The sequence below is a fragment of the Vitis riparia genome, chromosome 19 (assembly GCF_004353265.1).
Source record: "Vitis riparia cultivar Riparia Gloire de Montpellier isolate 1030 chromosome 19, EGFV_Vit.rip_1.0, whole genome shotgun sequence".
Lineage (NCBI taxonomy): Eukaryota > Viridiplantae > Streptophyta > Magnoliopsida > Vitales > Vitaceae > Vitis > Vitis riparia.
Window position 1 is genome coordinate 9361388 of NC_048449.1, and position 25566 is coordinate 9386953.

General features: G+C 38.0%; 2 protein-coding genes across 4 annotated transcripts; both read left to right on the forward strand.

The window, feature by feature from the left end:
* Window positions 1-132: 132 nt before the first annotated feature.
* Window positions 133-3294, forward strand: LOC117908478. 3 transcript variants are annotated; one of them, XM_034822076.1, is made up of 4 exons: window positions 133-247; window positions 1457-1524; window positions 1664-2668; window positions 2808-3294. In XM_034822076.1, the coding sequence occupies exons 1-3, from the start codon at window positions 148-150 to the stop codon at window positions 2636-2638; spliced, it is 1143 nt and encodes a 380-aa protein (XP_034677967.1). In that variant the 5' UTR covers window positions 133-147; the 3' UTR covers window positions 2639-2668; window positions 2808-3294. The 3 variants fall into 3 exon arrangements, with proteins under 3 accessions (XP_034677967.1, XP_034677966.1, XP_034677969.1); XM_034822075.1 differs by having other exon boundaries at window positions 1664-3294; XM_034822078.1 differs by lacking the exon at window positions 133-247 and adding an exon at window positions 1175-1218 and having other exon boundaries at window positions 1664-3294.
* A 2891-nt stretch (window positions 3295-6185) lies between these two features.
* Window positions 6186-24921, forward strand: LOC117908477 (E3 ubiquitin-protein ligase UPL1). Its single transcript, XM_034822074.1, is given in 19 exon segments — window positions 6186-6571; window positions 9449-9544; window positions 9627-9833; window positions 9943-10093; window positions 10096-11502; window positions 11505-16418; window positions 16421-17931; window positions 18002-18319; window positions 19060-19261; window positions 19349-19638; window positions 19738-20015; window positions 20290-21421; window positions 21517-21663; window positions 21778-21858; window positions 21979-22204; window positions 22291-22430; window positions 23423-23529; window positions 23638-23805; window positions 24466-24921. Coding segments are annotated over 18 exon segments (11343 nt in total). The 5' UTR covers window positions 6186-6538; the 3' UTR covers window positions 23741-23805; window positions 24466-24921.
* Window positions 24922-25566: the final 645 nt, after the last annotated feature.

A 25566-nucleotide genomic window follows, 5' to 3' on the forward strand; every position in this document is an offset into this window, starting at 1 on the left:
GAAAAGCTCCTCAAAACGGCGCGTTTTGATTTGGATTGTAGATAAAACGGTGCGTTTTGGAGAAAGCAAATGGTACAGCACATAGTATATATATATATGTATGACTCCAATATAGCCAAAAGTTGGTTTGTCTTCGCCCCGCCAGTGATGGGTTGTAGTGTTGAAGTCCCAGTGTTCACTGACACCAACATGGGCACCCACGTAGCCCTCTCTGTCTCTCCAAATATTACGTCTGGAGATTTCATGAGTATGCCTCTCCTCTACTTGATCCTTTATTTTTCCACTTCATTTTCTGGTCATGTATTTCTTCTAAATGATGATCAAATTCTGATTTTTATGTGTTTTTTCACAAAATAAATAAATAAATAAATAAAGGAAAAAATTGCTTCTTTTGGGGCAATGGCGCTCTGGTTTGAAATTTTGTGCCATGAATTTTCTGGGTATTGCTGTTTTCTGTAGCTAGTTGTGTGTGATTCACGAAATTGGTTGTTTTGGGGGGGCGGAATGGAGCTTTGTTTTGTAATGGTGCCATGAATCCTTGTGGGTCATTGCTGTTTTATATTGCTATGTGTTGTGAAAAGAGATTTAGGAATGAAGTGATCGTTGGGAAGAGTTCTGGAATGGTGGTTTTGATTTCTTTCTTTACTTTCTTTTTTCTTGGGTTCTGTTGATTCACTTTTTAAGAAACATGTTTGCTAGAAGAAGCAGAGGTACTGTAGAAATTGCATTTGGGGCAAATGTTTATTGGTAGAAAGGAATATATAGGCCAATGACCCATAAATCAAAGAACTTCTGAACATGAAGATAAGAACCTTGCAGAAACTAGAAACAGGGGAAAGAAAATGAAGGTCCAACCCATACAAAATAAAAGAATTCTTATACAAAAACAAGGAATTTACCTTGTGTTCTTACAAACCCTTTTCAAAATTTAAAAGATTTGTGAAAGTAAAATTTTTTTACTTAAATTTTGTATAAGAGTTTCTATTTTCGAGAACAAAAACTAGGAAATGTATCCAAACACGCACTCAGTTTTTATTTGTTTATTTGATTGAGTCATCGAGTTCCAAGTTTCTACAGTATTAGCATAGTCACAACATGCTTTGTAGATATTTTTCCTATTTGACTTCAGTGTTTTCAATTTAGGTTCATTCTTGTGTATTGAATTGATAGGTTTTCTATCATATGTGGAACTTCTTTGATGATTGCACTCGACCTAAGGTACTTGACTGAGGATTTAATTGATCATTAAAATTCCATCGAAATGGGCATGTAAATGTCTCTTGGAGCAAGTTGGTTTTGGGCATTGATATCTCCTAAAAGATACTTAAGAATGTCTCAGTCAGTTACATCTGATTCAAGAGTCAAATATTTCTCGGTTTGTTGTATATCTTGGAGCATGATATTGCATATTTTTATCTTTTATGGGAAGTTTAGTCAATCTGAATCTGTTCTGCAGGAGAGCTGGAGAAAACACACTTCAATTGTTTCCCAGAACTGGGAGAGATCAGGGTTTATGGATTAATGGTACATCCTTCAAATGTGCCTTTCCTTTTGGATTCTTTTGAAGTTCTGGTTTTCTAATGGGTTGTCTTTTTAATGCTCTGCTTCATCTTCATTGCATGGTTGTAAATGTGTTTATTCATCTTCCTTTTGGTTCTGGTAGGTGAAGCGGAAATCGTGCTTTTACCACCTGCCTGAATCAGTGCCTATAAAGCATGCTTTCCAGGGTTTGAAAGGAACATGGTTTTTACACACAGAAGCGAGTTCCCTAGGTGGCTCTGATTTGTCCGGTTTATCCAACCATGTAACTGTAGAAACGAGGAATCAAACTTGTGATGGTAGCAATGTAACTGATCCTATGGAACCCAAAAGCTATACTGCAATTGCTGTAAGGGATAAAAACAAAAGTAAAGGTAAGAGGAGGAGAATAAAAAGATATCATTGCCTCAAAGCTGTACTGTGGGGGCTTCTAAGAACTGTGTATTTTTCAAGGAAAAGTAGGAGAAGGAAGAGAGTGAAGAAAAATCGCTCCCTGGCATGCACAGTGAGTGGCATTGAGAATGGATGCCCTGGTAGAAGTAAAAAAATTCCAGGTCCTTCTGCCAAGGAGAGGTCTAGCTTCTGTACATCGGGGAATGAAGAAGAGCATAGGAAAGAATGGATCAGCAAAGTGGTTGAGTGTCCTAGTGAAAGGTCATCCGAAGTAGTATCAGTTTCAGGTATCATTGAGAGATACTTCTCAAATTTTGATGTCATGAATCACTTTGGAAGTCCTTCAAGCTCTGAGGTTAATTCTAGAGTGATTTGTAGTTGGTCAAACGAACCATTGAGGGTGCCAACAGATGGCAATCACTCAAACATACAAATTGGTACCACGCCACTGCTCACAACCAAAACACCAGCAAGGGAGACACCTTTCTCACTGTCAACTAACTCAAGACCTGGAACTTCCAGGGATAAGCTTGAAATAACTGAGGTTGGGAAACGCCTTGTCATGGCCTCGAATACTCTTGGTATTTCTTCAAGTAAGCAAAGGCCGGCAATTTCTATTAGCAGATTCAAAGATGGAAAACTGTTAGGACTTGACTCTTCTCTTGTTAGAAGTATGGTCTTTGAAATGAGTGATGATGATGACTGAAGAAACCCGAGTTGCCCATGTCATAGACTGGTATGTCCATGCATTAATTTGTTATGCTCATACAGTGCTATGCTGCAAAAACTAGAGGTTACAACCTCAAGCAATCCTAAATGCATATTATATCGATTCTCTCCTCTTTTTCCTTCTTAATCATTAGGTGATTTCCCAGGGTCTTGTTGTGTGAGAACATATATTTGGTGAATCAAGATTTTCTATACTTCACCTGGTGAGCCCACCTGAGACAAAAGAACATGAACAAGATACCCTATTTCTCTTAAGAGCATGACTCATTGGACACTGTACAACTGCTGAAATTGCTATGTCCTAATATGTCTACAAGTAAAGAATCAAACTAGAGCTTTTATCATTTGTAAAGCCACTGCTCTACCATGTCAGTTTCTGTACATCATCGTTTTCATTAATCTAGCCTACAGAACCAGTGGGGATTCATTTTCCAGATTAGCAAAGGCTGTAAACGTAAACCCCCATGCAGTTTGCTGTAAAATCTACTTATTAAGGGCTGTCTTGTGCATGTGTATCGTCTTTTTTCCCCTTCCATTTGGAGGTTATGAAAAGTGTTGTGTTTGTATAGCAGTGACGAAGCCATGTCTTGATCTCAATTGCTGTAAATAAAAGATCAAAAGCTGTGTTTATCATTACTGCTGCATTTCACATGTTGTATATTTTTGTGTTGAAAAATGAAGCCTACAACCCTGTAATGTGCTTTTGTTGGGTTTGGGATACTTGGGACTTGGTATGAATTGTGGCCAAAGTAAGGAATCAATTGCTTCTGCAGCCACCCTCTCTCTCTCTGGTCCTTTCTGATATAAAGAGAAAAAGAATGACTTTAAGAATCCATTTTTCCCAATCTAAAAGAAACCCACGAATGGTAGGAGAAAGTTTCAGATAACTTTTCTAGGGAATTTTCTCTCTTCTGGGTGTTCATATCCGACTGACAACTAGCAAAGAATAGTTGGATTGAACAAGTAAATTTTTAACCTAAAGAAAGGAAAATGTTAGCTTTCCCAAGAAAATGAAGGGCCAAAAACTTACATTGGTAGGTTTACCATTGTCCTAAACGAGGAGTCTTGTTCAAATTTAGATTCCAAACCTCATCCAAACCTCATCTTGCAATATATTTGGCAACCTTTCCCCAGTTACAAATACCCTCTTCATTAAAGTAATTATAGATATTTTACATTGAAAATTCAACAACCATACCAAAGGTGTGCGGGTTTATAACAGGGACAATTGTGTTTTGGACTTAATTGAGCCCAAAAATTAAGTTTTGGTTCAAGTTCACTATTTAAGTTAAAGACCTAGAGGAAGTGTGAAAATTGAGAAGAAGGATATGAATTTTTTATCTTTCCAAAAATTACTTTTATTGACTATGAAAAAAAAAATAGTAAAAAAACATTAATTTAAATTTTATTCCTTTTGTAAATCTCAATAAAATTTAATTTAATCTAGTGATTTAGAAAAAAATACACCGTTTTCTAAATAAATAAAAGTAAATTATTATTATTATTATTATTTAAAAATTAAACATCTTGGAAAATATATATTTTTAAAATTAGGTATGTAAAAAATAACTAAAAATATGTCAAAATTATTTTTTTTAAATGATATATTTTTAGAATATATTTTTAAAAAAAAATTAGTTTCCTAAAAACAATAAATTTTCAGAATAATTATTAAAAAAAATTAAGATAAAAAAGTTTGTCAAATATTGTGATAGAAAATACTCAAAATAGTTTTGAAGGGTATATTGGTCTCTTCATATTTTATATTCTTTTCATCAATTATGCAACTTTTATGGGTCAAATCTTAATTTTTGGCCCAATTGATTCAACATACCATTAATGTTACAAATATAATATGATTTCCTATCATTCTAGAATGTTCAACAGACAAGACACATACAAGGCATTTACAAGACTTGGTAAGAATTTTTTTGGACAAGTCAGTAGTCATACGACTCATACCATTCTAAGGACTCTCTCATTTATGGACACGTGTAGATGTCTTCAGGTTCCTGTGGAACATTTCTGTCCCCCCAAGGTCCAAGGCCCAAGGCCCATAATGCTAAAAAGATTTGGTCTTCTATGGGCCGGGTCTGTCCTTCATGATACCCAACTTTTATTACTTCCTCACTAAGAAACCCCAACCTCCAATTGCAATGCACCTTTAGGAATGAGGTCACTCTTTGGTAATTCTTAATTTTACCACGGTTCTTTTCCACAAATTTTTACCTTACTAAACGACCTTTCTCCTGTTGCTGACGATTTTGTATCTTACTAAACTACCCTCCCGTTACTTGTCACCCAGGTTTCCTTTCTGATGGGTGGTTTTATAATTTCAAATTAATTAATGGGAAATAAAAGTTATCACGTGAAATAAAACCTATTTTTAGTTTATATACTTAATTTGCTGTCCCACAATTTTATATAATAAATATAAATAAATAGAATAAATGCCATTAAAGACGTCCTTTGAGAGCCTGTTTGATCATGTAATTTTATTTTTAATTTTTTTAACATTATTTGACTGTTATTATCTTAAAACAATTTTAAAAAACAAAATAAAATATAAAACAAATTTTCAAGAATAAGTAATAATTGTTTTTGTTAGTTTTTAAAAACAAAAGGAAAAATGAGGCCATTTAACTGTGTTTTCCAAAACTTGTTTTCAAAAACTGTTTTTAAGTTAAAAAATAAAAAATAGTTTTTAAAAACAAGTTTTAAAATAAAAAATTGTTTTTAAAAATTTCTAATATTGTTTGGCCGTTTTTTTTTTTTTGTAAATACTTTTTAAAAATAAAGTGAAATAAAACAATTTTTGGAGAATAAGTGAGAGTTATTTTTAGGGATAACCGATTAAAAAAGATGAAATCTTCTCCACTTTAAAAAGCTAATCCTTTACCTTTTTTCAACCTAAAAAATATCAATTTTTGACAAAAATGCCCTCATTTTTTTCTTGCAAAAGTAAACATTTCTTTAAAAAATGAAAATATTGAAGGGCATTTATGTAAAAAATGGGTTACTTTTCAAGTTAAAAAACGGGGAAGATTAGTTTTACAAATTTAGGATGTTTTCATCATTTTTAATCAATTAATTCTTATTTTTATCAATTTCTAAAAATAAAAAAGAGAAAATAGGTCAGTTTGATCATATTTTTTGAAACTTTTTTTTTAAAATTAAAGAATAAAATACAAAGATTTTAGCCGATTAATAAGATAAACATAATAAAATTTGACTTTTTATTAAACAATGATAAAAAAATTAAGTGTAATAAATAGTTTGTTGAATATATGAATGGTGTTACATAGAATGGCATCATAATGATTTCATCCTCAAACATGCAGAATCAAAATAACATTTAAAATTATTCTGTTGTAAAGGGGCTTCTCTGCAAAACCACCGAGTCAGATAGACTCGTACAGACTCAGAAACTTCGAGGGCAGTTTCGGTAGTTCAAAATTCAGAAGGAAAAAAAAATGAAATTCCTACACACACTCTCTCCTGCCAATCACTTGTTTTCCTGTGCCATTTCTCTCATTTTCTCGCCTTTTCCTTTCTCTATAAAAATACCACTCCTCAGTTCTCCCAGTCAGAATCTCTCTCTCTCTCTCTCTTGGTATGCGATCGCATCCAAAACCCTGAAATTCGATAGCAAAACCTTAAGAAAAAGCTACCGATACATCTCGGAACTCAATTGCTACGATCCGATCTTTGTGAGAACAACAGATAAGAAAAAAGCCCTACTATTTTTCCTTAATTTATCATTTTCTCCAATTCCGTCGAATCTCCGTCATTCGATCGTTGTCGATCAGTTCTCGTCGCGGAGGATTGATCGATTCCCTATTGCGATTTCGATTCGTGCAATGCTTTCAATTTCAAGATGAAGTTGAAGCGGAGGAGGGCACTAGAAGTGGTCAGTGCGATATAGTTACGAATTAGTTTGATTAAATTTGGTGATATGTTTGTTTCTGTGTTGATTGGAACTGTAGATTGTTGAGACTTAGGTTGTTTAGGTTTTCATGTTGGTTTTGTTGATCGATGTTGCGATTTGTTGGTGGTGGTTTCAAAGTAATGTGTTTTCTTCATGATCGCCTTTTGTTGTTCATAGCACTAAATTGAATTATATGGCAAATTTTTTTGATGAAGTACGCTGGTTTGTTGATGGATAATGTTCCTTCTTTGCATGACTTAGTTAAATGTTTGGTTTATGAAAAAACTGAGAAAAGAAAAGAAAAGAAAAGAAAAGAAAAGTTCCAATTTTATGTTTTATCCTGACTTTTGTTTCAGAAAATTGAGGAATTTAATTCAATTACATTGAATGGGTGATGCTAGCATTGTTAATAGCATCATAATACCAGCTGTTGATATGACATATTGGGAAGCAACTAAATTGGGGTAAAAATTGATTCTTTTATACCATCCATTTTTTCACCGAGCAAACTGAGAAGGAAAACAGAAGAAGAAATTTAAAAAAAAAAGGTTGAATGATTGGTCACATAATTGAATACGATAGAAGATGATGTTGTCAGTTTTCTGGTTTTACTCCCGTGTTATATATGTGAGAGCTTGGCAAGTGATTTTGTGGACTTAAGAGTTGATACTTTATGGTTGTAATTCTTGTTTCTGCTTCTTATTATTATTTCTTTTCTTTACCCTTTGCTGAGGCTAGGAGAAGAAATAATAATAGTTCGAATTTTATGTCTTATGTTGTTTGGTTTATGGGAAATATAAATAGCATCTCAATTAAGCCAGTAGTTGTATTAGGTTCAACTGAGTGGAGATTTTTTTTTTCTCTGATACTGCATGAATAAAGATCCAAGATTAACAATTTTAATTGCCTTTTTTTCTTCATTTTCTTAGCTGCCAAAGCGAGCATTCATTTTTACTGTCTTGAATCATTGGTTATTTGGTTGTTAACTTCCACTAAAAAGTGGTTGCAATAGAAATGGTATTTCGAAGTGGAGTAATTTAAAGCCTGGACAGCAATGAGTACTGCAATAGCAAGAGCGAACCATCCAATTAGATATCTCACTTTTCAACTTACGGTATTTCTAGGCAGACAAGAGAAATATGTGTACAAGGAGACCTCAATACCATCCTCCAAAAATCTATCAATGAGGTCCAGAGAGAACCCATGTTCCCATCCATTGAAGAATACAATGATTAGTAGTTCAGTATTGGGATTTTGCAAAAAATTGTTTCAATTTATTCGCACAGGGGCCTCAATCTTCTTCCTAAAAGTGTATCAATGAAGTCCATAAATGTTCCTCTCCCTTAAAGAATCCACTTACAAAATGTATTAAGATCTTAGAACAATTTGTTTCAAATTGTACCCTCCAAAAATCCAATTCCTTTGAAAATTTTACAATTTATTGGCAACAAAAGGCCAAAGCTAGGCACAAGAGTGTTGATTTCCATGCCTTTGGGTGCTTCTTTTCACAATTGCACCATGCCTGGCTACAATTTCCTTAGAAACCTTGGCAAACACCTAAGCCACCCAAAGAAGATGAGTACCAAGGACCAAAGGCTCTGGGCCCTAGAATGGTGGATCAAGAGTTGGTTGGAGAACTCCTTTTCGTTCTAGCACTTGCAGCACTGATTCATGAGGGTCCTGGTTCATTTCATGAGCTAGTTCCCTATCCTCAGTTGAACCTAAAGGGGTTATTCGCTTAGTTGAGATTCTATTTTCATTTCCCATAAACCAAACGATATAAGACATAAGATTCAACAAGTTATTATTCTTAATACACTTGATTTTACTTGTCCAAAAAAAAGAAAGATTCAACATGCTAATATTTCTTTCCCTATACTCAGTTAAGATATTCTCCTGCACTGCATCCAAACAAAGAACTTCTTTTTGGAGGGAGCAAAAGAGCCCAAACTTACACAACTGAAAAAAGTGGTTACCTCCATAATGAGGAAATACGTGTGATTTAACCAAGAGGCAACCAAGCTGCAATAGACTCCAAAAATTATTCTTCCTGAATTAAGTAAACTGCTGACTCATTATCTCAAGATTCTCAGCCAATGTTGAGTCGATCAACCCTATTTATATCTTGTTTTCTTCTATTCTGATCTCTTCCATGTAACTTGTGTGTGTTTCAATCAAACCCATTGGTGTGATCGGCCAATGTTGACTTGATCAAAACCATAGGTGTGGACATTGGATTTTGTGCACCCATTTATGTCATTTTTTTTGTATGCTGATATGTTCATGTAACTTATGTTTATCCAGCACATATGATGTGTGTGCATGTTGAGCAACCCCATTGGCATGCTTAGCAAAGATACAGTTGATCAACCCCATAGGCGTGAGGACCCTTGACCTTGTGAAACTGTTTATTTTGTGTTTTTATTTATTATTTATTTATTTATCTCATTTTTTTATATGTCAATCTCTTCATTTACGTGTGTATGTAACTTTTCTCCATCCATGTGCGTATGAACTGTTTACTAATTGAATGCACCCGAGGAAATGTAAGTGACAACCTTTTTCTTTTCTGTTTTTCTTTTATGTGTACATACTAACATACATACATGTATATACACAAGCACATACACATACATACACTCATACATACATAGGTATATAAGAAAGCAATTGCATGGGTTTTAGTTGTTCTAAAATTGTAGTATAAGTGCATTTGTTTATGCAGTTGGTCTTTCTTTTCCAATTAAGTTTTAAGTATAGTTTCTATTTTGCTATATGCTTGTGTTGGTGAGACACCATGGTGATATTCAGGAATGTACTATGCCTGGAAAATATGACATTTTTTCTTTGTTGTCTCAGCCTCCAAAAATTAGATCCTTCATCAATGGTGTTACATCTACTCCGCTTGAGAATATAGAAGAACCCCTAAAATGTTTTATTTGGGAGTTCGATAAGGTGCCTTTATAATCTTTAACTAGAATGATTTTATTTTTTGCTGTATTTGAAGTTTGATTGATGCTTATTATTGTTTGTGCAGGGAGATTTCCATCATTGGGTTGATCTTTTTAATCATTTTGATTCGTTTTTTGAGAAGCACATAAAGCCAAGGAAGGATTTGCAGGTTGAGGATAACTTTTTAGAATCTGATCCTCCCTTCCCAAGAGAAGCTGTTCTTCAAATTCTCCGTGTCATAAGAATAATTTTGGAGAACTGCACAAATAAGCATTTCTATAGTTCATATGAAGTATCTCTCTCTCTTTCTCTCTCTAAAAAAATCTCTCCCTCCATTTGGCCTTTTCCTTCCAACTTTCAATTAACTTTTTTTTTTTTTTGGGGTTCTTACATCAATGCAGCAGCATCTTTCAGCTCTGCTTGCTTCTACGGACGCAGATGTGGTTGAGGCTTGTCTTCAAACTTTAGCAGCTTTCTTGAAGAAATCAATTGGAAAATACCCCATAAGGGATGCTTCTTTAAATTCAAAGTTATTTGCTTTTGCACAAGGTTGGGGGGAAAGGAAGAAGGCCTTGGATTAATTGCATGCAGTGTACAAGATGGGTGTGATCAAATTGCTTATGACTTAGGTTGTACTCTCCATTTTGAGTTCTATGCAGTGAATGAGCCATCAAATGGACAACCAGGTTCTGAGAAATCTGCCCAAGGTTTACAAATAATTCATTTGCCTAATATTAATACTTGTCAAGAGACTGATCTTGAGCTTTTGAATAAGTTAGTTATAGAGTATGAAGTACCCACTAGTTTAAGATTTTCTCTTCTGACAAGATTGCGGTTCGCAAGGGCATTTGGCTCTTTAGCTGCTCGCCAGCAGTACACATGCATTCGCCTCTATGCCTTTATGGTTCTTGTTCAATCAGGCAGTGATGCTGATGACTTGGCTTCCTTTTTTACTGCTGTGCCAGAGGTGACCAATGAATTGGTATCATTATTGAGCTATGAAGATGCCATTCCTATAAAAATTCGAATTCTGAGTCTGTTATCATTGGCTGCTCTTTGTCAAGATCGGTCTCGCCAGCCATCTGTATTGAATGCTGTAACATCTGGTGGGCATCGAGGCATCTTACCCAGTCTTATGCAGAAAGCCATTGATTCTGTTATAAGTAATAATTCAAAGTGGTCTGTTGTGTTCGCTGAGGCTCTATTATCTGTTGTTACTGCTTTGGTCTCATCATCATCAGGTTGCTCAGCCATGCGTGAGGCAGGATTCATACCAACTCTTCTCCCTCTTCTTAAAGACACAGAGCCCCAACACTTGCATTTGGTCAGCACAGCTGTACATATTCTAGAAGCTTTTATGGATTACAGTAATCCAGCTGCTGCATTGTTCAGAGATTTGGGGGGTTTGGATGATACCATTTCTCGCCTGAAAGTAGAAGTATCTCATGTGGAAAATTGTTCAAAGCAGCCAGGTGATGATTCCGATGGTAGCAGGAAGCAAACTCAACTAGTTTCTGGTACTTCTACTGAGTTGGATGACATACAGCCTCTTTATTCTGAGGCATTGGTCGCCTATCACCGTCGTTTACTAATGAAAGCTTTACTAAGGGCCATATCTCTTGGAACCTATGCCCCTGGAAGTACCACTCGTATTTATGGTTCTGAGGAGAGTTTGTTGCCTCATTGCTTATGCATTATTTTTAGAAGAGCCAAAGATTTTGGTGGGGGGGTGTTTTCGCTTGCGGCAACCGTCATGAGTGATCTCATTCACAAAGACCCTACCTGTTTTCCTGTCTTAGATGCGGCTGGTCTCCCTTCTGCCTTCATGGATGCTATAATGGATGGCATTCTCTGCTCTGCTGAAGCCATAGCATGCATACCTCAGTGCTTGGATGCCTTATGCCTGAATAACAATGGCCTTCAGGCTGTGAAAGATCGCAATGCTTTGAGGTGCTTTGTGAAATATTTACTTCCAGGACATATTTGCGTGCCCTGACTGGTGATACTCCAGGATCCTTGTCCAGTGGACTGGATGAACTAATGCGCCATGCTTCCTCATTGCGTGGACCTGGAGTGGACATGCTGATTGAGATCTTGAATGCCATTTCAAAGATAGGATCTGGGGCTGAATCTCCTCCATCATCCAGTGATTCTATGTGTCCTTCTACTCCGATTCCCATGGAAACCGATGCTGAAGACAGGAATTTGGTTGCATCAGATGATAAGGAATCATCCAAGATGGAAAGCTCTGAGCAGGCCATGGAGCCCTCTTCTGATGCTTCATTGGCTAATATTGAATCTTTCCTTCCAGAATGCATAAGCAATGCTGCTCGTCTTCTTGAAACAATTCTTCAAAATGCTGATACATGCCGCATTTTTGTTGAGAAGAAGGGAATTGAAGCTGTTCTGCAGTTATTTACTTTGCCTTTAATGCCTCTTTCAGTGTCAGTAGGTCAGAGTATCTCTGTTGCCTTCAGGAACTTCTCACCACAGCATTCTGCTTCCCTGGCTAGGGCTGTGTGTTTATTCCTGAGAGAACATTTGAAGTTAACAAATGAACTCTTACTTTCAGTTGGGGGAGCCCAGCTTGCTGAAGTAGAAAATGCAAAGCAAACAAAAGTTTTGAAATGTCTTGCTTCTCTTGAAGGTATTCTATCTCTTTCCAATTTTCTATTGAAGGGAACTACCACTGTGGTCTCTGAATTGGGTACTGCAGATGCTGATGTATTGAAAGACCTTGGCAAAGTATACAGAGAAATACTGTGGCAAATATCTTTATGCTGTGATTCCAAGGTGGATGAAAAGAAGAATGTTGATCTAGAACCTGAAGGCACAGATTCAGCAACATCTAATGCTGCTGGAAGAGAGAGTGATGATGATGGCATTCCTGTGGTCAGACACATGAACCCTGTTTCTGTTAGGAGTACTTCTCATCCTCAGTGGGGTGGAGAACGTCAGTTTCTTTCGATGGTTCGTTCTGGTGAAGGATTAAACCGTCGGAGTCGACATGGATTGACACGCATACGGGGTGGAAGAACTGGCCGTCATCTGGAGGCATTAAACTTTGATTCAGAAGCTTCTGCCAATATGCCAGAAACATCTTCCCAGGATTTAAAAAAGAAGAGCCCTGATGTCCTTGTCTCAGAAAATCTTAATAAACTAGCTTCCACTTTGCGTTCTTTCTTCACAGCTCTTGTAAAGGGTTTCACATCTCCAAACCGTCGTAGAGCTGACTCAGGGACTTTGAGTTCAGCTTCAAAGAGCCTGGGGACTGCACTGGCTAAGGTATTCCTTGAGGCACTTAGTTTCTCAGGGTATTCTAGCTCAAATGGGCTTGATTTGTCACTCTCTGTGAAGTGCCGATATCTTGGAAAGGTTGTGGATGACATAGCAGTTCTCACGTTTGATGGCAGGCGGCGTACCTGTTACACAGCAATGGTTAATAACTTTTATGTCCATGGAACCTTCAAGGAGCTACTCACAACATTTGAAGCTACAAGTCAGTTGTTATGGACCCTTCCTTACTCTGTTCCAACTCAAGGCATTGATAATGAAAAAGTGGGTGAAGGAAGCAAATTATCTCACAGTTCATGGCTGCTTGATACTTTACAAAGTTATTGTCGTGCCCTTGAGTATTTTATCAATTCTGCATTGCTTTTATCTCCAAACTCTGCATCCCAGGCACAGCTACTTGTTCAGCCTGTTGCTGTTGGGTTGTCCATTGGGTTGTTCCCTGTTCCGAGGGACCCAGAAGCTTTTGTTCGTATGCTTCAGTCTCAGGTTCTGGATGTAATGCTTCCTGTCTGGAACCACCCCATGTTCCCAAGTTGTAGTTCAACTTTCATCACTTCCATTATTTCACTTGTTACTCATATATACTCTGGTGTTGGGGATGTTAAGCGAAATCGCAATGGTGGAAGCACAAATCAACTTTTCATGCCCCCTCCTCCTGATGAAAATACTATAGCTACCATAGTCGAGATGGGTTTTACAAGGGCAAGAGCTGAGGAAGCGCTGAGAAGGGTGGAAACAAATAGTGTTGAACTGGCCATGGAATGGCTGTTTAGTCGTCCTGAAGATCCTGTGCAGGAGGATGATGAACTGGCTCGGGCACTTGCTTTGTCACTAGGAAGTTCTTCAGAAACATCTAAAGTGGATAGCATTGATAAGTCAATGGACATTCTGACTGAAGAGGGACAAACAAAGGCACCGCCTGTTGATGATATCCTTGTTGCATCGATGAAGTTGTTTCAGAGTAGTGATACAATGGCATTCCCATTGACAGATTTGCTTGTGACTCTTTGCAATCGGAGCAAAGGAGAAGATCGATCAAAGGTGGTCACTTATCTTATTCAGCAGCTAAAGCTTTGTCCACTGGAATTTTCAAAGGATGCTAGTGCACTGTATATGATATCACATATTTTAGCATTGCTTCTGTTTGAAGATGGAAGTACACGAGAAATTGCTGCACGTAATGGTATTGTTTCTGCTGCAATTGATATTTCGATGAGCTTCAAGGCTAGAAATGAATTCGGGAATGAGGTTCTAGTCCCAAAATGCATAAGTGCTCTACTGCTTATCTTGGATAACTTGTTGCAGTCCCGTTCTAGATTTTCTTCTGAAACTACGGAAGGAAATGCAGTAGGATCTGTACCTGACTCGACTGGAGAGCATGCTCCTTTGTCCATTCCACCAGATGCAGAAAACAAGTTGGCTTCTGATGCCCATGAGAAGGAACCTGATTCCACCCTTGAGAAAATATTAGGCAAATCTACTGGTTATTTGACAATTGAAGAGAGTCGTAGGGTATTGTTAGTTACTTGTGAATTGTTAAAACAGCAAGTTCCTGCTGTGGTCATGCAGGCTGTTCTACAGCTGTGTGCTCGCCTAACAAAAACACATTCTCTAGCCTTGGAGTTCCTTGAAAATGGAGGTATGGCTGCTCTTTTCAGTCTTCCAAGAAGCTGCTTCTTTCCTGGATATGACACGGTAGCATCTGCTATCATTCGGCATCTCCTTGAAGATCCGCAGACACTTCAAACAGCTATGGAGTTGGAGATACGACAAACTCTAAGTGGAAGCCGGCATGCTGGCCGTGTGCTCCCTCGAGCCTTTTTAACATCAATGGCACCGGTTATCTCTAGAGATCCTGTGGTTTTCATGAAAGCTGCAGCTGCAGTTTGTCAGTTGGAATCATCAGGAGGGAGGACTGTCATCGTGTTATCAAAGGAAAAAGAAAAGGACAAACCAAAATCCTCCAGTGTTGAACTTGGTTTATCTTCTAATGAATGTGTGCGGATTCACGAAAATAAGATACATGATGGACCAGGAAAGTGTCCTAAAGGCCACAAAAAGATCCCTGCGAATCTCACTCAAGTTATTGATCTTCTTCTTGAAATTGTACTGAAATACCCTGCTCCAAAAAGCCCAGAAGATGGTACAGGTTACTCAACTGCTATGGAGGTGGATGAACCTACTACCAAGGTAAAGGGTAAATCAAAGGTTGATGAGACTAAGAAGATTGAGTCGGACAATCTTTCTGAACGATCTGCAGGACTTGCTAAGGTAACTTTTGTTCTGAAGTTATTAAGTGATATTCTTCTGATGTATGTACATTCAGTTGGGGTTATATTAAGAAGGGATCTGGAAATGTCTCAACTTCGAGGATCTAGTCAATTAGATATTCCTGGAAATGGTGGGATTCTTCATCATATTCTGCATCGGCTTCTTCCACTATCTGTAGATAAAACTGCAGGGCCTGATGAATGGAGGGACAAATTGTCCGAAAAAGCTTCATGGTTTCTGGTTGTTCTATGCAGCCGTTCTACTGAAGGGCGAAGGCGAGTAATCAGTGAACTTGTTAAAGCATTATCTTCATTTTCAAACCTGGAGTGCAATTCTTCGAAGAGCATTTTATTGCCAGATAAAAAGGTTTTTGCTTTTTCCGACTTGGTATACTCTATTTTGTCAAAAAATTCATCCTCAAGCAACTTACCTGGATCTGGCTGTTCACCCGACATAGCAAAAAGCATGATAGATGGAGGAATGGTTCAGTGCCTAACTAGCATTCTTGAGGTGATTGATTTGGACCATCCTGATGCTCCCAAAATTTCAAATCTTATAGTCAAGTCTTTGGAAAGCCTGACAAGAGCTGCTAATAACAGTGATCAAGTTTTCAAGTCTGATGGTCTGAACAAGAAAAAATCCACAGCTTCAAATGGAAGATCTGATGATCAGTTGATTGCACCATTGGCTGCAGAGACTGGTGGGGATAATCAGAATAGAAGCAGCCAACAGGAACTCATGGATGCAGCAGGAACAGAGCAGCGACAGCCTCAAGGAATTTCACAAAGCGAAGGAAATCATGATGCAAATCAGGATCAGTCAGTGGAGCAAGAAATGAGAATAGAAGTGGAAGAGGCTATGACTGCCAACCCACCTATGGAGCTTGGGATGGATTTCATGCGTGAAGAAATGGATGAAGGTGGAGTTTTGCACAACACAGACCAAATTGAGATGACTTATCATGTAGAGAATAGGGCAGATGATGATATGGGTGATGAAGATGATGACATGGGGGATGATGGAGAGGATGATGAGGATGATGATGATGGGGAGGACGAGGATGAGGATATAGCAGAAGATGGTGCTGGTCTTATGTCTCTGGCGGACACTGATGTTGAAGATCATGATGATGGTGGTCTGGGAGATGATTATAATGATGAGATGGTTGATGAAGAGGATGATGATTTCCATGAAAATCGTGTCATAGAGGTGAGGTGGAGGGAAGCGCTTCATGGATTAGATCATTTACAAGTACTTGGGCAGCCAGGGGCTGCAAGTGGACTAATTGAAGTTGCTGCTGAACCCTTTGAGGGGTGAATGTGGATGATCTTTTAAGCTTTCGCAGGCCTTTAGGGTTTGAACGCCGCCGTCAGACAGGTAGAACATCCTTTGAGCGATCTGTTACAGAAATAAATGGTTTTCAGCATCCTCTCCTCTTGAGACCATCCCAGTCTGGAGATCTGGTTTCAATGTGGTCATCAGGTACAAACTCGTCGAGGGATTTAGAAGCATTGTCTGCCGGAAATTTTGATGTTGCTCATTTCTACATGTTTGATGCTCCGGTTCTTCCTTACGATCATATGCCAACTAGTCTCTTTGGTGACCGTTTGGGTGGGGCTGCTCCCCCACCTTTGACTGATTATTCTATAGGTATGGACTCGTTTCAGATGGTGGGAAGAAGGGGGCCAGGTGATGGTCGGTGGACTGATGATGGGCAGCCACAAGGGAGTAGTCAGGCTACCATTATCGCACAAGCAGTAGAGGAGCATTTCATATCTCAATTACGCAGTATTGCTCCAGCAAACACTCATGCTGAAAGGCAAACCCAGAGTTCAGGACTTCAGCATAATCAACAATTGGATGCTCCCCTGTCTAATGATAGTCAACCGGCAGAAGGGGGAGATAATACTGGAAGTCAAAGAAGTGAAGGGCAGCATGAAGAAAACAGTAATGAAACTGCAAATCATCAAATTAGTCAAACAGTTGAAACTGTTTCCTGTCAAGAACATGTCGCCTTGGAGGCTGTTGAAGAAGCAGGCGAGTGCTTAGAGGCACATGAACCTATGTCAATTCAGTCACTTGTGCCAAATGAGACACCAAATGTGCATGATGGCATGGAAATTAGTGATGGAAATGGCACTTCCAGTGAGCCGGTGGAGAGAATGCCAGAGTTGGTTACTTTATCTGCAGACTTGCATGGTGATCAGCAATGCCCAGGAGGTCCTGAAATGCTTGCAAATCTGCACGGTTCACCAATTGAGCCTGGGAATTCTGATAGATCTTCAGGAATGGATGATGAGTCCAATAATCGTGAGATGGTGAATTCTGGTTTAGAAATCCCTAATGCAGGTGATGGTCATGCTAATACTCTTCATGCTAGCGCTGATGTTGATATGAATGGTGCCAGCACTGAAGATCAAACTGAGCAAATTGGGCCTGCTTCTGAATATGGTACGGATGAGCCACAATCAAGGCAAAACACTCTGGTTTCTGTAAATGCTGATCAGACAGATCAAAATAGTATGAATAGTGAAGCTCCTAGTGCAAATGCTATCGATCCAACCTTCTTGGAGGCATTACCTGAAGATTTACGGGCAGAAGTTCTGGCTTCCCAGCAAGCTCAGCCTGTTCAAGCTCCAACTTATGCACCGCCTTCTGGAGAAGATATTGATCCTGAATTTTTAGCTGCTCTCCCCCCAGATATCCAGGCAGAAGTTTTGGCTCAGCAAAGAGCACAGAGGGTGGCACAGCAGGCTGAAGGACAACCAGTGGACATGGACAATGCTTCAATCATAGCTACTTTTCCTGCTGAATTGCGTGAAGAGGTTTACATTCTTAACATTGCTTTTTCTTACTAAATTAAGTTTAATAATCTTTTGTCTTCCTCTATGTTAGGTACTTTTGACGTCTTCTGAAGCTGTCTTGTCTGCTTTACCGTCTCCATTAATCGCTGAAGCTCAAATGCTCAGGGACAGAGCAATGAGTCATTACCAGGCTCGCAGCCTTTTTGGGACTAGCCACAGGCTTAATAATAGGAGGAATGGTTTGGGGTTTGATAGACAGACAGTGATAGACAGAGGTGTTGGGGTTTCATTTCATCGAAAAGCTGCTTCTGCTATTTCAGACAGCTTAAAGGTGAAGGAAATTGATGGCGAGCCACTTTTGGGTGCAAATGCATTGAAAGCACTGATCCGGCTCCTTCGACTGGCACAGGTATGCTATATTTCATTTTATGGTTACTGGGTAAAACAACTTGCAAGCGAAGCTCAGGTATCCAACTAAAAATGCTCATATGTATGTAAAAAATGCATTTTGATAGTTGAAAAGTGAATTTAACATGTTAATTTCCTCTGTTATTTAACTTTATGTTTCATTTTCAAAACAATGGAAGGTTCCTGGGTTCCTCCTTTGTTGTGCTTGGTTTTTCAAGTATAATGTTACTCTTGACATAAGCATCAAACAAGTGGTATGACCTCCACCCCACCCCACCCCAAAGAAAATAAAAAGCACAAATTATACTTTATTTAAGTGCATCTATGCCTTAGGGCTGTTCAAGGTATAAATTTTCATTGGTCAGAATGCAATTCTTATAGATATACAAACACACATACGAATTATCTAGACATTGAATCAAGTATCTAATATCTGCTCTCCATTTTAACTTGCTGTGGATGCTTTATTAATTATTGGATAAATATCATAAACTAATTCAAAACAAAATCTTAAAGTTCTCTTCAAAATTGAAAAAGCATTGTAGGAAAAGGTCGTTGTTTACTAGTTCTGAATGCCAAAATTTTTGGAGTTTCCTTTACTTGGGAGTACATTTCCAAATTTCATCTGATTTTTAAAAATTTATTTATTTATTTATTTATTTTAACCTTGGGAGTGACATTTAAATTTTCATTGCATATGCCACATTAACATGGTTGGTTTGTTTCTTTTCACACTGCTAGCCTCTTGGTAAAGGCCTTCTGCAGAGACTCTTGTTGAACCTATGTGTGCATAGTGGTACAAGGGCCATTCTTGTTCGTCTTTTGCTCGATATGATCAAACCTGAGGCTGAGGGATCAATCAGGGAATTGGCAACAGTTAATTCTCAAAGGCTTTATGGTTGTCAGTCCAATGTTGTGTATGGACGATCACAGTTGTTGGATGGTATTACTTCCAACTCATGTGACATATTCATCTCTTTTCCCTTATGCTTTACGGTTTTTCTTTATCTATTAGGTCATTCTTTTACAGGTCTTCCTCCTGTGGTGTTGCGTCGAGTTATTGAGATTTTGACCTATTTAGCAACAAATCATCCTGTGGTTGCAAACCTTTTGTTCTACTTTGATCCATCATCTGTTGTTGAGTCTTCAAGTCCAAAATACACAGAAACCAAGAAGGATAAATGCAAGGAGAAAATTGTTGAAGGAGGAGTTTCACCGAATCCTTCAGGTAGTTCTCAGCAAGGGGATGTTCCCCTGATACTATTCCTGAAGCTCTTGGATCGACCAATATCTTTACAAAGCATTGCTCATCTTGATCAGGTACAAGTGGGTTCCTGCTGAAACTGATCTATATTCAGTCTTATAAATAGCTCTGCTCTACCCTTTTTCTTATTTATTGTTTATGAATTCATGGTGCAGGTCATGAACCTGCTTCAAGTGGTTGTTAATAGTGCAGCTTCAAAGTTAGAGTGTCAGACTCAGTCTGAACAGGCAACAGATGATTCCCAAAATTTGCCTGCCAATGAAGCATCGGGTGATCCCACTCTGTTAGAACAAAATTCTAATCAGGAAGATAAAGGTCACTCTGCTGAGTTGTCCACTTCAGATGGAAAGAAATGCATCAATACATATGATATCTTCTTGCAGCTCCCACAGTCCGATTTGCACAACCTCTGTAGTCTTCTTGGCTATGAAGGGTACTTACAATATGTGCTCTCATTTTCTTATCTTTTACTGTTGCCAAAAATTTTCTGCACTTACTGGTACCTTGTAAAGCAGTTTCTTTTGTGGTGGTTAGTTTATTTAGCAGTCTGCATTCACCTCATTGCGATATCCTTTTTCCATCCTCTAGAGTTTCTAGTTGTTTATCATTTTGGCATTAACCTAATTGAGATATCCGTATTCCATCCTTAGTACTCTCTCTCTCTCTCTCTCTCTCTTATTGCCTAATCTGAACCATTAACCTAACAGGCTTCCGGATAAAGTTTACAAATTTGCTGGCGAGGTGCTGAAGAAGTTGGCCTCAGTTGCTGTTCCCCATCGGAAGTTCTTTACTTCTGAGCTCTCAGATTTAGCTCATCATTTGAGTAGTTCAGCTGTCAGTGAGCTTGTTACCCTGAGGAATACACACATGCTTGGTCTGAGTGCTGCCTCCATGGCTGGGGCTGCCATCTTACGCGTGTTACAAGTGCTTAGTTCACTCAATTCGCCAAACATTGATGGGAATAAGGGTATGGAGAGTGATGGGGAACCAGAGGAGCAAACCATTATGTGGAAATTGAATGTTGCACTTGAACCCTTGTGGCAAGAACTGAGTGACTGTATAAGCACGACTGAGACACAGCTTGGGAACAGCTCTTTCTCTCCAACTATGTCAAATGTTAATATTGGTGAGCATGTACAGGGTACCTCATCTTTATCACCTCCTCTTCCTCCCGGAACCCAAAGGCTCCTGCCCTTCATTGAGGCCTTCTTTGTTTTGTGTGAAAAACTACAAGCAAACCATTCTGTCATGCATCAAGATCATGCCAATATAACTGCAAGAGAAGTGAAAGAGTTCGCTGGGAGTTCAGCTCCATTATCCACAAAATATGGAGGGGATTCTCAGAGAAGGCTTGATGGTTCTGTCACTTTTGTAAGGTTTGCTGAGAAGCACCGCCGGCTGTTAAATGCTTTTATCAGACAGAATCCAGGCTTGTTGGAGAAATCACTTTCGTTGGTGCTGAAAGCACCAAGGCTGATTGATTTTGACAATAAAAGAGCATATTTCCGCTCAAGAATCAGGCAACAGCATGAGCAACACCTCTCTGGTTCACTGCGGATTAGTGTCCGGCGAGCATATGTGTTAGAGGACTCATACAATCAGTTGCGCTTGCGACCAACTCAGGAATTAAAGGGGCGTTTGAATGTGCAGTTTCAAGGTGAAGAGGGTATTGATGCTGGTGGTCTGACGAGAGAATGGTATCAATTGCTGTCAAGAGTCATATTTGACAAAGGAGCTTTACTTTTCACCACTGTGGGAAACAACTCAACATTCCAGCCAAACCCCAATTCAGTCTACCAGACTGAACACCTTTCCTACTTTAAATTTGTGGGTCGAGTGGTAATTTTCTGAACCTTATGCTTTCTGATAATGGGAATTTATTATGTTTTTGTTGGTTAAAGCCATCTTTTCTTTTGGTACTATCTATTCTGCAGGTTGCAAAGGCGCTATTTGATGGTCAACTTTTGGATGTTTATTTCACTCGGTCGTTTTACAAGCATATTCTTGGTGTGAAGGTGACTTACCATGATATAGAGGCTGTTGATCCTGATTACTACAAGAATTTGAAGTGGATGCTGGAGGTGTGTGGCTTTAATTATACAGAATTTGTTTTGCTTCTAAAAGACATTTTGTCATGGAGGTAGTGTTTTGCGTGGAGTGACAGTTTTTGCTCTTTGCATTTTTTACTGTAACAGAATGATGTGAGTTGCATACCTGAAATGACATTTAGCATGGATCCAGATGAGGAAAAACACATTCTTTATGAGAAAACTGAGGTATGGGTCTTCTTGAATTCCATCTTGCTTTTTATGTAAATGCTTGGTTTTCTTGTGGGGTGGAGTTTCTGTCCAAGTTTCTTTTATCAACTTATTCATTGTATGTTATTGCTCAAAAAGGTTACCGATTATGAGCTTAAACCTGGAGGAAGGAATATAAGGGTCACAGAAGAAACAAAGCATGAGTATATAGACCTTGTTGCTGAGCATATCTTGACAAATGCTATTCGTCCTCAAATCAATTCCTTCCTTGAAGGCTTCAATGAATTGGTTCCACGAGAACTTATTTCTATTTTCAATGATAAAGAACTTGAGCTGCTTATTAGTGGACTCCCAGAAATTGATTGTAAGTTGTGTTGCCTAAGCACATATCTTGTGTATGCACAATCCAGAAGCTTCCTTTAATATGTCTAAATGATGTTATTTTTGCAGTGGATGATCTGAAGGCCAACACTGAGTACACAGGGTACACTGCAGCATCTAGTGTTGTTCAGTGGTTTTGGGAGGTGGTTAAAGCTTTCAACAAGGAAGACATGGCAAGACTGCTGCAATTTGTTACTGGAACATCAAAGGTAATTTGATCATCCATACCGAATGGGTTCATCTAATATGACAATGCATGCTTGGTCTTCCTCAAAATTTGTACTGGACCATTTGCTTGTGAATAAATTTTTTGATGGAATGTTATCAAAATCATGGGATTTGTTTGAGAACAGTTTTCAAAAACAGTTCTGTAATGTTTTCTAGAATAATAGTCTTGTTGGGAAGTTGGGAACTTGGAATTTTCTCAATCTGTTTTCTGTGTTTCCAAATATATTTAAAAATAATGTTTATCTGTAGTATTTTATTTTCAATCATTCTCCATAATTATGCAATTATTTTTTAAAACAACTTAGAAAATAGGTGAAAACAAGTAAAAATAATTAAAATATGTTATCAGAAAAACACCATGTTTTTAGAATAAGTTCTCAAAATTTCTGTTAAAAAGTTACTAAACATGTTTTCGAGTTTGGAAAACAGTTTCTAAACAGCCTCATAGATTTTATCATCTGGTATGGAGGTTTAGGTTACATTTGTGCTCTTTGTTGATTTTGAAGTGTTTTCTGACATCTGATTTATAGGTTAACGCTTTGTCTCCTGGATGATTTTGAAAGTCTTAGCTCCATAAATTTGTCATCAGGGCCATATGTTAGTTTGCTGTCTTTTTTTTGTTCATTTCTCTTCTCAATAACCTTGATTATTTTGGCATGGAGGTGGAACCTAGTTAAGTGTGGGACTGATATAGAGGAAGAATTGCATTGCCACTTGGTCACTTGATATCTTGCTAAAAGCTCTCCTTGAGATGCTGTACATGATAGATGAATGCAAAAGTGCTGTATGCAAGTTTTGATTCTTAGCTTTCTTGTTTTTGGGCTAAAGCTGAAGTTAGGATAAGGGCTTGTTGAGTTTATTTATTACAAGAATTTCATGGTTGTCCAAAAATGATCAATTTTTTTGGTAAATGCATGTCTGACTCTGAGACCATGAACTTTATTTAATGTAGTATTTCCTTGTGTTTTTTCAGGTTCCATTGGATGGTTTTAAAGCATTGCAAGGTATATCTGGGCCTCAAAAATTTCAAATCCACAAGGCATATGGAGCTCCAGAGCGGCTGCCATCAGCTCATACCTGGTCAGTGTTAAGATCGTGGGATTAGTGTACTACAATATGTTACTTCTTGCATCCAACTACAGTTGTCTGGGATTGCAATTTCTCTTCCTAATATTTATTTTTCTTCAGCTTCAATCAACTAGACCTCCCTGAGTATTCTTCCAAGGAGCAGCTTCAAGAGCGCTTGCTGCTTGCTATCCATGAAGCTAGTGAAGGGTTTGGCTTCGGTTAACTAAAGTTCTTGATGCCCTTGCCACAGCTATTCCTGCAGTCAATCTTCAACTTGTCTATGTACATGTCAGTCTTCTTTTTCCTTTATTTGGAACTCTTGTTTAAGCGCCCTGCAGTTCTTTTAATAGGATAATAAGTTAATTTACATGTATTGATCATCAATAGGGAATTAAGAATAGGGCATGCATAGGATAGCTCCTCTATCCCTGTCCCTGAGTAGGAGACCCAAGTAGCAGCTGGATGGGTGCAGTTTTTGTGTTTGTTGTTGGGGTGGGGTGAGAAATACCGGCCGACCTCCGAAATTTCAATCCTCGTCTAGAGAGGATACAACATTTTCCTCCTCCATCCCCATGCACTTTGCTCACACACCTGCAAACCCAAAGGAGAAGAAAAGAAAAAACCCTTAGCATGTAGTAATTGGACATTGAAATCCATAGAGAATGAATTCATCTTTTTTCAATTTCGAAGACAGAAAAATTACAGGGTGCTTTCATGTTTCTTAAATTGGACTATCTCCATATTATTTCCCATTGCTCTAGAATGAAGAACTCACCAAAATCTTTGTAAAACTAGAAAGCAGGCAATATCTTGAAATTGGGGTGGTTGAGATGGTTAAACCGAATAGGTTGGGTATAAATGCCTTCAAAAAGCTCTTATTATGAATTTTTGGTGTGGGGCGTTTGTGTGAAAACTAACTCTCTTCTCTGGTGTGTTTTGTTGCTGCAGATACCGATCAAACTAATTTGGGTCAAATACAATGCAATAATTTTGAAGAAATGTCGGGAATTTCCTTAATATGACAAGTAGAGAGGGAAGAACATCCCAATTTGGGCAAAAGTTAAGCAAAGCCATTAAGCTTTAAGCATTAATCCACCCTCAAAATGAGACATGAAAATGAATTGAGGGTGTGGGGTCTGCAGCAACAAGTTTGGCCTGGGAACTGTATTTATTTTTTCGGTTTCATGGCAGCCCTTGACAAATGATCTGCAGTGCATACAGAATCTCACAAGACGCAAAGTCTTGTTCATTGTTCATACATAATATTATTATTGTTATCTTCCTTTTTGTAATATTTTTTTTAATACCACCTGTCTTTTACCAGCCATTTTTGGCTTTTGGATTAGCCCTACTATTTGCCAACTAAATTTGCAATCCAAAGTTGATATGAGTTTTATTTATTCATTTGTTTTTCCTTTATTTATTTATTTATTTTTATATATCCTTTTACATTTATAGTTGTGGTCGGTAATGTGTGATTTTGTAAATCTTAGCCATCACTTTGATACTTTAAAATATTTTTACTATAATTGTTATGATTGAAACATGGTTATTTTACGTTTTGCTGTAAAAGACTCCTTTGGTCATATTACGAAGCTGTTTTCAAAGTAATATTTACTCACCCACACATGGATTTTCTTGAATTGGTTAGATCTTGAAGATTGAACCCCAATGCTCCCTTTTGCTTGCATGAGGTGTCCATGGATTAACTACAACGATATTTTTACATATCAATAAAAACATTGACTCCCTTAAGGAGCTTACAACCCATTTAGGAAAATAAAAATCTTATGCTTTTCGAAGGGAGCGTAACCCAATTTAAGAAAAATAATCAATTAACAATTCAATAATAATAATAATAATAATAACAAAAAAAATAAAAATTCATGAATCATTTTGGCCATGGGCTTAATATAAAGCCCGCAAAGATGGGCTAGCACCCCTTAACATGTTTTTCCCTAGCTAGGGCTTTGATAATAGTTGTTGATATCCAAGAGATGATGAAAAGCATGCATCTGATATCTTTATGTGCAACAGAATATGCCTATT